The 12,979-nt window shown below is 41.6% G+C and overlaps 1 protein-coding gene across 2 annotated transcripts in view; it reads right to left on the bottom strand.

Annotated features, from left to right (window-relative positions):
• Positions 1–227: 227 nt before the first annotated feature.
• marchf4 (membrane associated ring-CH-type finger 4) overlaps positions 228–12,979 on the bottom strand; it is a 151,651-nt gene continuing 138,899 nt past the window's right edge. For both annotated transcript variants that reach the window (XM_062967335.1, XM_003226094.4), the window contains exon 4: positions 228–11,737. In XM_062967335.1, the coding sequence (XP_062823405.1) occupies positions 11,376–11,737 (362 nt within the window). In that variant the 3' untranslated portion in view covers positions 228–11,375. The remainder of the gene's footprint in view (positions 11,738–12,979) is intronic.

The following is a 12,979-nucleotide window of genomic DNA, read 5'->3' as shown; positions in this document are numbered from 1 at the left end:
GCACAATTGAACAATATGTCCAGAAAGGAATTCATACCAAGAAGAATTTATCTAATCCCTCCCACATCCACAAATACTACCAGGTCTATAAAAATGTGAAGTTTTTTAAAATTCCACACTGTGTAGACATATGCTAGCTCATCTTTTACGATGCTAATTGTGGTGTCAATGGCTAAATACACAAATGTAGAAAAAACAAGAAATTAAGACAATACAGTGCTCAGTGGATCAGTAATCCAGACAAGAGGCAGCTTTTTATTTCATCAAAGTATGCAGAGTTAACATCCTGAGTGCACCAGCCTTTTGTTCGCCATCATTTTTTGCCTCACATTACAGTGTTTCATATTGTTTCAGACCACTGAACATTGTCAACTTCCACACACCTCATATGCTTGTACCAAAGCCCGCAAAATGGAGGTCAAAGTCAATTGTATGCAGTCTGGTGTGACTCCCAGACAACAGCCAAAGGGGATTTTATTGACCAGGGTGGAAATAAATGAGGAAGAAGGAAATAAATTTCACAGTCTTATGTTACAGGTTAACAGTCACAGAAAGAGGAAAATAAAATCTATAGTCTTTGAGCCTCTCCCTTCACCACCCCGCTCCCTTGCTATTATTTTAAAGAAGACCCTTCAAACATGAAAGAAGAATTTGTTTGCCCATCAGGAGCACTTCTTATTTCCTTCTTGATTCGGGATCATGACTGGAAAGTGACACATTCAAATGGTAAATTAAGCCTTGAAATAAAACCTCTTTTCTCTTAGGCTGGTTGTTTTTGAGGTTAGCACTGCAGCTTTTTCTGTCCCAATCCTCCCCTCTTTTTCCACTAGAAATTCCAGAATGCACCATGTTGGTCTGATAGTTACCCTTGAACGCAGAGAGTGAGAATTTTGCAAACTGGTCATCCGTGTAAAGCTATGTTCAGAGTCCTAGCATGACCTTTGGCAAGGCTGTCAAGACAATCAGTAATAGGAGGGCAAGACATCCAAGATTGACTTGTACGAGCCTTAATAAAATCCTTGCAATCAGATGGACACAGTCAGTGTCTGAACAGGCTTGTACACACCAAGGACAAAGACTTATACAACTCAATTGCTTTCCAAAAAGGAAAAGAAAAACATATCTATGAATACTGTCATGAATCTGGTACTGTTAGCTTCTGCCTCTTTCAAGAAAAAGACTAAGCAACACAAAAATGGCTTGATTTGAATCAGGACATTACAAGTTGCATAATCGGAATGAAGCTTTTCAGGCTAGAATGCAGGCTAAATATTATAATCAATGGCCAAAGATCTTACATGGAGGAGAAAGGGGGCAAGTTTATATTCCTGGAATTACATTATGTTTGTGCAATACTGCTTTGCAGGGGAATTGTGGCATAATGCAACACACATGCGTAGCCATAAATGATATTCTTCCCATGAGAAGTCTGGAGTGGTGAGTCTTAACAGAAATGGGCCAAAGAAGGCAATGAATAGAAAGGGGAAGGTGTTGAAACTCCTGTCTTGATTTCTGACAGACATGACAGCTAAGCCATTCTTTGTCAACAATGCCTCAAAAGCTCAGAGGTGCAGTCATATTACTAGCAAAAGGAGCACCTTCACACATCTTTCTTTGCCCTTTCTCCATTCTTCATAGGTATGTTGCTCCTTGAATTAGGAAAATACACTGTATCATTAGTGAACATATGAAGAGCCATGCGGGTCAGACCAAAGGCCTATCTAACTCAACATCCTCTCCCCACACTGGGCAACCAGTTACCTACAAGAAACTCACAAGGAGGACACAAATAACAATCTCTTTGTTATTCCTTAACAAGCAACTGATTTTCAGAATTGCTTTGGTGGCCATTCTTATCTCATATACTTAATTACAGGCTGAAAACCTATCTGGCACAGTGGAGCATTCAGGCAACTATTTGGCTACGCTGGCAAATGTTTCTGGTCATCAGGTTAAGAAGGCAAGACTGATGCCTCCCTTCCCAAGCGCACTGCTCATAGCAAAGTATCAGAAGTACAATTGCTGGGACACACACACATACTTTTTTTCTAATTGACCGCTGGCATTCTGATAAATCAATGGCTATCTGAGCATCCAAAATGCTAATCATAATTGTTGTTTTTTTCACTTTTCAGTTCACTGACATTTTCCCAGAAGAGAAGAAAAAGACCTTCTGTTTTTTGTCGACCATTTTTGCTGCTGGATTGCTTGTGCTTGTTAGTAACATGCTCAGTTATTTGCCTTCTTTCGCTGCTTTGAGTTGTTTTTAAAACATTGTGCTTTACTGTTTAAAAAATATCCTTGTAAAACCATTTACATAGGATGTTAGGATATAGGAAGAAATACTCTCTTTGTTCTAAGCCTTAGAGGCCAACCGACAATCAGCAAGAAAACCAAAGCTTTTGTGATTTCAGATGTTGTGCTTCTAATATTCTTGTGCTTACAGTGAAATCCAAATGCCCATACCGTGCAGGCAGAAAAGATGGCTTGAATACATAAGAAGATTTATGTAGATAAAGTATGGGCAAACTTTGGCCCTCCAGGTGTTTTGGACTTCAACTCCTACAAATTCCTAACAGCCGGTAGGCTGTTAGGAATTGTGAGAGTTGATGTCCAAAACACCTGGAGGGCCGAAGTTTGCCCATGCCTGATCAAGATCTTCATTTCTAGAGATGGCTTCATTACTAATCTAGATCATTCATGTGAAGATCATCTCCAGAAATGATATTCACGGTAAATAGTCATGTTAGAAACAAGATTCCATACAGGGAATCCACAAAGACTTTTCTCAAAGTGCATGGGGAAGACAAGAGTTTGGTGGGAAAGCTTCATACCTCTCCTATTTGTGTGCTATAGTCCCAAAACAGATTGGTTCTTCCACCTACTGCTTTATTATGGGGGGCAGGGAGAGAATAAGAACTCGAGCTCATCTGAATGGCAACTGAAATCCTACACTGGGGTTACAGAGTATAACTTTCCACATGTGGAGTTATGCATGTGTTACACAACTCTTGTGTTGAATGACAAAGTTGATTAAGAGGAAACATGTCAACATGTGTCACCAAATACCTAACTGACTCCAGATGTGTCAGAGGTACATACACAGAGGTACAACTCTGATTCTGCAAAAATGAACAGACATTCTGTGTCAGAAGAAAACTGACAAATGTTTCCCGAGGGGAATATTAATCAGCAGGATTCTGGTTATAGTGTACTTGGTGTACATCTGGCTATACCTTTAAGTAGCCTGCTGATTTATGGTGACTCTCATGAATTTCATAGGTTTTCTTTGGCAAAAACAAATTCAGAGGTGATTTCGGCAATTCCTCCCTCTGAAAAAGAGCCAAAAGAACCTGTTATTTGTTGCTGGTTTCCTATCCAAGCACTATCCAGGGCTATCCAGCTTAGCTTCCAAGATCAAGTGGGATCTGGTGCCTGAAGGCTATTTAGGCCTACAGTGCACTTTAGCCATTTGGGTAAAAACTCTCTTGTGTCCCTGTCATTTCATAAATGTCACCAGGTTTAACAGTGAAATGCTCCATAAAAAGAAATACATCTGTCTCCTTTCACTTAATTGTGTTCCTGGCCAAAGGCCACGGAATTAAGAAAGTTTACCTGCCAACAAAAAGGTAGGAAAATTTAAAAATAAGGAACACTCCTTTTATTTTACAGAATCAGATTAAAAGTGGCACAGAAAAGCCACCAAAGCAAGCAGGGAATCCACCCTATTCAAACAGTGACTTTTGTGAGAGCTGACAGTGTCTGTTGCTTGATTCTTACTATGCACTTGGTAGTTTTCATGCTACAGTAAAGGAGGAAAGAGGACATATTTGTTGTTGTTTAGCAAAAATCTGTATATAGAAAAAAGGAAAGAAACACATCTCTGAATCAAAACAAGAAAGACACATTGGCTGGTATCACACTGGAGCTGAAAGAGTAGGCAAAGAGTATGCATCCCATCCAAAATCATGTGGATGCCTCCTGCAAAGTTCTGGGGTTTTAAAATGCTCAGCCACAATTTCACTAAGCTACAAGCCCCATAATTCTGCAGGAGGCAGCCACAGGATTTCAGTTGAAATACATACACTTTTCCTACTCTTTCAGCTCTAGTGTGATTATTAAAGATAGCGTCACAGCAATGATATCATGGAGATATAGAAACAAAACCTGCGAACTTTCTCAACCTACAGAATTTATGAACTTGAAAACATCACGTGGACGATTCTGAAAATGGCATCCTGATATACTTGGAGTCAGAGAGAACCATCATATCAAACAGAAGACCTAAGATATGGGAAAGATCCAAAGAATGTATAGCATTTCAAAGATCACAAATGAGGACCCAACTGAGTAGCCTGCTTAAAATATTATGTGAGCACATTTTAAGGACATTTGGCTTTTTCTTTCTGACCCATCCCTTAAAGACTCAGCCATTTCTTTAGAACCCATGAGACCAGGCCCTCACCACTCACTATCTTAGCAGGACAAAGGTCCCCCCCCCCTCAAGCTTAATACAAGAGAGCTGCTCATGTGATGACAGTTGTATTTGGAGAGGGACAATTTTCCTGGAAAGAAAACATGCACGTGTGATTGTATAACAATCCTCATAGGCAAGAAAGACACTGTGGTATTCGCTAGGGAAGAACTTTTGACAAGAATCAATGTGAAGGCCCTCCTTTTACCCATCCAATGGTATCCACTTTGTTGAGGAATCCAAATTCTGCTTTTGAGTGGCGAGAGGGTACTGACTGAGTCCTGGTCATTGCCAAGGAAAGATGTGCTTCACAATGCCCTATGAGGTAGTTAAAAGTGTCAGTTATTCCCACCTCCTGCGCTGCCAGAAGAGGAAACATCCTCCAAGTTACAAAATACAGTGTCCAAATGAAGGCAAATAAACTCAAGAGTCCACCCTTAACTCCTATTCTCCCTCTTCTCTCTCTCTAGCCTTTAGCTTTCAGTTTGAACTATATTAAAATGTTGCTTTCAAGATTTAATAGAAATGTGAGGCACTGTTTGATATTCTTCCCATGAAAAGTCTGGAGTGGTGAGTTATATTCTCCTTTAAAACTCTTACATGCATTGGCTGGATACGGAAACCTTGTTGTTGTAAACAATTGTGGCTCAACATGCGGGCACCACAATAGGCTGCATGGCCTCTTGTCCAAAAGATTTCCTTTCAATCATCCCAGTTTTTCTCTCTCTCTCAGTGAGGGCACCTGGGGAAACAACGCACAACTAGTATTCCCACATCTAGCCCCCTTCTATATGGGCTTTATCTTCAAAAATGAGCTATAGTAAACATAAAGTTTTGTGTGATTACACACAGAAAGCATTTGCTTGTCCCTTAAAAGAGCATTATGGGATTTGTAGAAGTCACTTCAGTGCCCCTCTGGCAATTACGTGTCACTCTCACGTTTTCTGTAAAACGGTGTTCAATTGGCTGCCATGCAATGCAGCAGATAAATAAATGATGGCTGCACCCAAAAATTGCTGGAATATGACAATTGGCTGTCTCTGAAATATGCCGTTTCATAGCTGCCAAGACACAACAAAGTTGATTTTGCATGGCACCATGATCTGGTCTACAAATCCCACTCTCTCCCTCTCTGACTGTGCTTCAATTTTCAAAGGAACTCTGTCACATATAAGAAATCAAAAATGTGGTCTACCTCCAAATTCCTTAGACCAGCTGCTATAAAATTGTTAAAATGTGCACCTCCTTTAATAAAAGTGGAGTTGGCCTTGCCAACTCTTAAATAAAAATAGACCTGGCTGCGCAAGTCTATGTTATCCCACCCTCCCTCCATTGGAAGCCAATTTAGATGGTGCAGTGAGTGAGCTGCATGGTTGAATCCAACAATCCCTCAAGGGTGCATGTAGCAATAAGGATGAGCGTTGAGTGAACATATGCATGCACACATGCATTACACAAGATTGTTGAGTGATACGATTAAAGCCTCCTGCTCCTGTAATAATCCCGGTTACAGCTTTACCCTATTAATGGAAAAAAATCAATGGGAGCAAGAAAGGGTGGGATGTTGACACCAAAACAGAACGTTATGATCTTGCACTACAGTCTCAAGGATCTCCTACCAATATGCCCATGCTCTTGTGGAATTCAAGGAGCTGTAGTTCCCAAAATAACCTTTTTCCAAGTTTTTTCACAAACAAGAAGTAAGAAATGTGTTGTTGAAAGCTTTTGTGACCGGAATCACAGGGTTGTTGTATGTTTTCCGGGCTGTATGGCCATGTTCCAGAAGTATTCTCTCCTGATGTTTCGCCCACATCTATGGCCCATAGATGTGGGTGAAACATCAGGAGAGAATATTTCTGGAACATGTCCATACAGCCCGGAAAACATACAACAACCTCAAGAAGTAAGAAAGCTCCACCTGCTGCCCTACACCTCACCTCCCATTAGCTCAGTGGTTCTCAACCTGTGTGTCCCCAGGTGTTTTGGCCTACAACTCCCAGAAATCCCAGCCATTTTACCAGCTGTAAGGATTTCTGGGAGTTGAAGGCCTAAATATCTGGGGACCCACAAACTGAGAACTACTGCATTAGCCTTATACCTAAGCTGGGAGAGATGTTGTCAGCAGGGAGAGGGGAAAGTTTTTTATTCCATGTCTCTTTTGCTGTTAAAATGAGGTCCCAGACTGGATGCTATATGACTGTAACCAGTTTGGCTTCAATCACAAGTAACTGCTGTTCTCATATATCCTTTTGGCAGGGAAAGTCCTGATTAATCCTGTGCAATTTCAATTTTTTTCCAAGTTCTTTAAAAATGTCCTAGTTTCTCTCTCCTCCTCCCAATTTTCCAGTTTACTTCATTCACAGAAAACTAAGTTCAAAATTCAAAGGAAATCCAGTTAACTCAGTAGAGCAGACAGCGGAGGAGACAGACTATTGCTCTTACCAATAAGATCAGGCAAAAATAAACTGCTGCAGCCTCTCCTGTTTTGTGCATTCTTCTATATTGATAACCTTTGACATCTTAACTACAATTTGATCTTGCTTTGCCAGACATGTCCTGGTTTTCATCCATGAAACAATAGAGACATACCTATAGCTAGACCCCAAAAAGTACAAGAAGGAAAAGATATGCAATGGCACCCAAACTGATATTATTCTTTAGAGAAGGAATGAAAAGGGGACTAACTGCAGGGGAGTAAAATCCTATTAATAATTGAGCCCTAATCATACAACCTGAGGTTTGGAAGTTGCTTTGTTTGTTCTGGGCCATAATTCAGTCATTATGGCCGCTCACAGGCTGCAAGCTCAACAGATCTGGAACCAGGATGGAAATCTGAGTATGGGACCAATTTTGCATATGAGCAGATGGGTTGGCTTTATGTGGGCTAGTCTTAGACAGCCAGTTTGGATGAACACAATGGTCTTGTTTACTATAGAATGACTCTGCTTGCTCTTCTGAATATGGCAGCATTTAAGCCATTCATCATTCACAGGACAACCCTGCCCTTGTTTCAGGGTAACCAGCAAGCAAAGGGACAGGACCTCATTACTTTCCATATAATAATCCACCCACAGAAAAATGGGGGGGGGGGGGAGGTTGAATCCGAAGTAGCTCCATAATATGGGAATCCCCTAGATCAAAAGTGTCAAATTCATTTTCACCTAGAGCAGTGATTCTCAACCTGTGTGTCCCCAGATGTTTTGGCCTTCAACTCCCAGAAATCCTAACAGCTGGTAAACTGGCTGGGATTTCTGGGAGTTGTATGCCCAAACACCCACAGATTGTGTACCAGTGACCTAGAGCCACATTACCATTATGGTTGCCTTCAAAGGGCCATTTGAAATTGTAAGACTGTATAAATTTAACTAGTTCTTAACATAACCCGAGACACCATATCACACACCATTGATCATGTTCTGAAAATAACAAAAAAACACAAAACAAAATGCAAGTAACAACCATTCAAAATGCTATAAGCTCTGAAATGAGTCTGGATTTTGTGCACCACATAAAGTAAGATGGTGGGATGGTGGAGGATACAGAAGCTTAAATCTGAGTGTAACCATGGAATCAATAGGATTTAGATAAATGTTGCCTTAACAAGTTTCCATTGATTCGATCAGTCTTCACTAGTTGGCACTAGTTGTTGGATTTAGGTCTCTAATACAGCTATGTGCACAGACTTAGAACTAGCAGTTCAAGTGAGAGACTATATGGATAGAACTGAATTGGCAGGTTGTCTTACTTGTTAAGACCTAAAACCCATTTATATTATGCAGTTATAATACAATGATTCCACTGTAGCTGGAATCCTGAGATGTGCAGTTTGAGGAGGGCACTTCTCAATCCGAGAGCTCTTTTGATACTTCTGACCAACTACAAATCCCGGGATTTCACAGAATGAAGCCGTGATAGTTAGAATCAGAGTGCTATAACTGTGAAGGGACCATCCTTAGTAGCTAAGCAATGGGGGAAACTATTACCCATATTGTTAACAAATTCACCAGTTAAACATATAAAAGTTATAAATGTCTGTAACAGGTGGCTTTTTTTCTGGGACAAGTGGCAACTCTAGCAGGAGACGCAATTTGCAGGCATTTGTCACAGAATAATGAACAGGGTGAGAAGTGAATGTCAAGTGGAAAAGGCACACAGTCAACAAGCAAATACATTTTGATTTTCCACTTCAAGAAGCAAATAGTTTCAACGATGGTAGAGTGGATGTGCCCTTGAAGAGATTTAAAAAATACTGCCCAGCATCCGTCTCTTGCCAAATGAGGTGTTGATTATGTTGATAATTGCAAAAAACAACGGGCCTTGCATGATCCAAAAGCATGCTACACATATACTTCAGCAGTTCTGGCTACATTTTAGGCTGAACAGCCATCTGCTGGAAATAGCTGACCAGCTCTTGATTTCCTATATTAAACAGAAAATATCCTTCAACTGTCCCCACTTGGCAGAATTTCATTTAATCCTCTGTTGTTTAGTTTCCTCAGCTGCTTTTAAAATGTCCCAATTCTTCTCTCAGTCTCACACCTTCTTTGTCTGCAACTTGCCTCAATTTCTGCAACCGGAGGTCTAAGTGGAAAAAGCAGTTTACACCCAATTAACTAGAGAGAAGAGAGGGTAGATATTTGCCCTTTCCTGTAGGATCAGGCAAAAGCAAACTGCTGCAGCCTTTCTAGCCTGTGTCCTTCTTCGTTGGCAACTTTTGCCACTTGAACCCATTCTGAAGTTGGTTGCCAGGCATGTCCATGCTTTCATCTATAAAATGCTACAAGATGCCTGAAGTTGACCAAAATGCTCTTTCAAGCTCCCGGTATGTTTCTGTGATTAAGCTGACAGTTTAAGGCTTGGTTTGGATGCTGCTACAGTATCCTCAATGAAAGAACTCAGTGTAGAAATGGTCAAGTTTAAGGGCATCATCTCCCACTCCCCCATTTATGAAACCGCTACAAGCCAGAGACACAAGAGACTCGCCAGTAAAGGCACATGTCAGTTCCACATTTTCAAAATGGATTATTCAATATGCTTTGATGTCCAGGGGGGTCATTATTCATCACAATATGGTTCAAATAGCTTTTGACACAACTGGTCTAGGTCTAGGATGTAGTGAGTCCCAGTCTAAGACTCACCAAAATCTCCATAATTTCCCTCAATATATGCTGATCTGTTGAACAGATCATATATTATGTGTATATGGCATGTTCATAAGATGTCATATGTTACCAGTCCAGTAGAATTTAAAGCAGTTTGGCTAGGGAAAGTACCAGCAGATGCATTTATCCAAAAAGGGGCACATGCTAAAAGCAGATGCCATTTATATCAGTATCGTGATGATGGCTTCTTCCAAAAACGTTTGGCAGTGATAGGGTGAGAGGTCATGTTTAGCAACTTTTGGTTCAAAACACCAGTCTAGAATCCCTTGCAAGGCAAGGAACAATAGGTAAGCCAGATTTACTGTGCACTCCTATGCATGTTTACTCAGAAATAAGCCCCAGTATATCCAGTGTGCGTTACTACCTGGAAGGTATGCATAGATTAGAGCAGGAATTGAGACATTTCTGGCTGTCCAGAGGTTGCTGGACTGCAATGCTCACCAGCCCAAGCTAGCAATACTTCACATGGCAAAACATGATGAGGTTTGCAGTCAACACCTGGAAGGCCATAAATTGCTCCTCTGTGGATTACAATTGAAATTCACTGTGTGAATGACACTTGAGGCTGTCTTCCAATGTTCTCATCTAGACAACTCAATGTGGGAGACAAGGGAGTGGGCAAAAGTGTTGCATTGCACCCCTCATAGAATCATAGAATAGTAGAGTTGGAAGAGACCTCATGGGCCATCCAGTCCAACCCCCCGCTAAGAAGCAGGACCAACTAGCTCTCTGACCAACATGGCCAACAGTGAAGAATGCTGGGAGGGACAGTTCAAAAACGTCTCAGGCACTTGACTTTACTCATGCCAGCTATAGCAAAATTCAGCTGCTTGTGAACTGTGGAGCGGCTAAACACACAAACAAATGCTAAAACCAATAAACTGGCATAAGTCTGTGACAAATTACTCATCCAGAATGAAAAGGAAAGGCCCAGCAGGAAATTCAATAGGAGGCAATCCCATTTCCAAAAACCTACAGAGGAAATAGTGTTTACTGAGGGAAAATCAAGAGGCTGTACCTTCCAGTGATCAATGGCATAAATCATCCTCCAGCGTGAATTGTGCTTTGGACATTGGTAGAAATGTTGCGGCTCAAACCAAACGCGGCTCCCTCCTCCTCCCCATAGTACAACCCCAAAAACCTCTAAAATAGTCATGTCTGAGGAGGGCATTTTTTATGTGCTGTATGTGTAAAAAAATCTGGGAAAAGTCATTACTTGTATAAAATAACATTAGCAATAAACTGACTGCCTGTCAGCTCAAACATCCCATGGCTGCACAAAATAACATAGGGCCACGGGATAATTTATGCATTCAAATACTCGTACCCCTGGTTAATACAGTTTGGGAAATACATTGGTTCTTTCTTGCTTTTCAGTAGGTGTGTATGTATGTGTCTGTCAAATGCTTCAAATAAGAACAACCGTCCTTCCGTGTCCCCCCTCCCCCTTGCAAGCCTTTTTTCCCTAGTTTAAGCTCTTGTAGTCTGTATTGCACTTGTTTTCTCATACTTTCTGGTAACTACACAAACGTTTTAAACCTCTTTTCAGCAAGTGTGTGCAGCTTTGCCTCTGCCATCCTTGGCTGGCCAGGGGCCTCTTGTGCAGCTGCTGCAGAGGAGCAGGGACAGGTGGGGTTGGGTTAGAGGGCAGGGGGTGTAAGGCATACCACGCTGCCCCCCTCCACTTTGCCAGTTCCTCTCCCACTCTGTGTCGCAATAAGGCCTCCTGAATTCTTTCTTCAGACCGTGGTGACTCTCATGACGAGCTCTCTGTTTGTGCTAGAGTGGTTTCTCTGTTCGTGAGGCCTCAGGTGGCTGAGTATATGCAAGATGGTATAAGCACAGTGGTGGTCAGACAAGGTGCCTGCAGTTTGATCAGCCCCCCGGACGACGCCGTCGGCTGGGGCAGAGTTGCTAGCTGCACCGCTTGTGGAGGAGGAAGGGTTGGTTTGGGAGGAGGTTCGTTGGTTGGTCCTGGTCCCTGTTTTTTGATCCTCCAGGTCCTTTGTTTTGTCATAGTTCAGCACTTTCCACTGTTGATTGACTGCTTGCCACCGTTTAAAAATCCGGTACACTGAGGGTCCTTCATGGATTATTAGTCCTGTAAGACAAGGAGCATTGAGTGATAATGAGAACGAGAAGGAACTCAGGGAAAATCTATGAATCTACAACCAACTCTTTCTACTACATACATAGACCTGAGTCTCTCAGATCGTCCTGTCAAGTCACTTCATAAGCTACATTTCTGGCTCAGTGATATTCTCGCCACTTTGATTTGACATAAGAAGACTCAAAGGAGGGCTGTTGTAATAATGCCTTGTATTAAAATGCCATGTTTGTTATTAAAAACAGGCTATAGTAAGATCCCCCGATGGCACAGTGGGTTAAACCACTGAGCTGCTGAACTTGCTGACTGAAAGGTTGGCTGTTCGAATCCGGGGAGTGGGGTGAGCTCCTGCTGTTAGCCCCAGCTTCTGCCAACCTAGAAGTTCAATAACATGCAAATGTGAGTAGATCAATAGGTAGCACTCTGGCAGACAGACAACACCGGCTCTTTGGCTTAGAAATGGAGATGAGCACCAACCCTCAGAGTCGGACATGACTAGACTTAGTGTCGGGGGGAAAACCTTTACCTTTACTATAGTCAGATAAACCAGAGATAAACAATTGTGGTTCTCCAGATGTTTTGGTCCAGCAACTCCCATAGTCACTTGCTATGGGAGTTAGAGGCAAATACATCTGTAGGGCCATACATGCCTACTTCTGCCATAAATTGTCATTTTCTCCTTCTGAGCATTGTGACACTTTGAGATTCTTCCATTTCACTAATACATTATTCCTGGGGCCACTACTTTGGATGCAATTCTTAAGTTTCTTGAGGGAAGGATGATTCTGGGTTATTGCATACATGTGTACATTCCCTCAATCAAAAACAATGATTTTTAACTTGTAGTTCATCAATTGAGCACAAAAATTATTACCCCCTCTTCTATTTCCTTCCTTTCCCCTTTAAAAGTACATTTTTCTGGGGATGGAGTCCACAGTTTTCACAAAATTTTTCAAAGGGACCAATGACTCCCACCCTCTGAGGTTTAGATCAACTGATTTAGGATAAACAAGAAATAAAAGAATTTGCCTTCTGGAAAAAAATTAAAACATGGTAGATTTCTTAAATATAGAGGGCAACTAAAATTATCAAGTGTCTGGAGAACAAGCTCTATGAGGAGCGGCTTAAAGAGCTGGGCATGTTTAGCCTGCAGAAGAGAAGGCTGAATGGAGACATGATAGCCATGTATAAATATGCGAGGGGAAATCATAGGGAGGAGGGAGGAGGCTTGTTTTC

Source organism: Anolis carolinensis, chromosome 1 (genome assembly GCF_035594765.1).
Source record: "Anolis carolinensis isolate JA03-04 chromosome 1, rAnoCar3.1.pri, whole genome shotgun sequence".
NCBI lineage: Eukaryota > Metazoa > Chordata > Lepidosauria > Squamata > Dactyloidae > Anolis > Anolis carolinensis.
The sequence above is the reverse complement of the archived record's forward strand: the minus strand, read 5'-3'. Positions and strand labels throughout refer to the sequence as shown.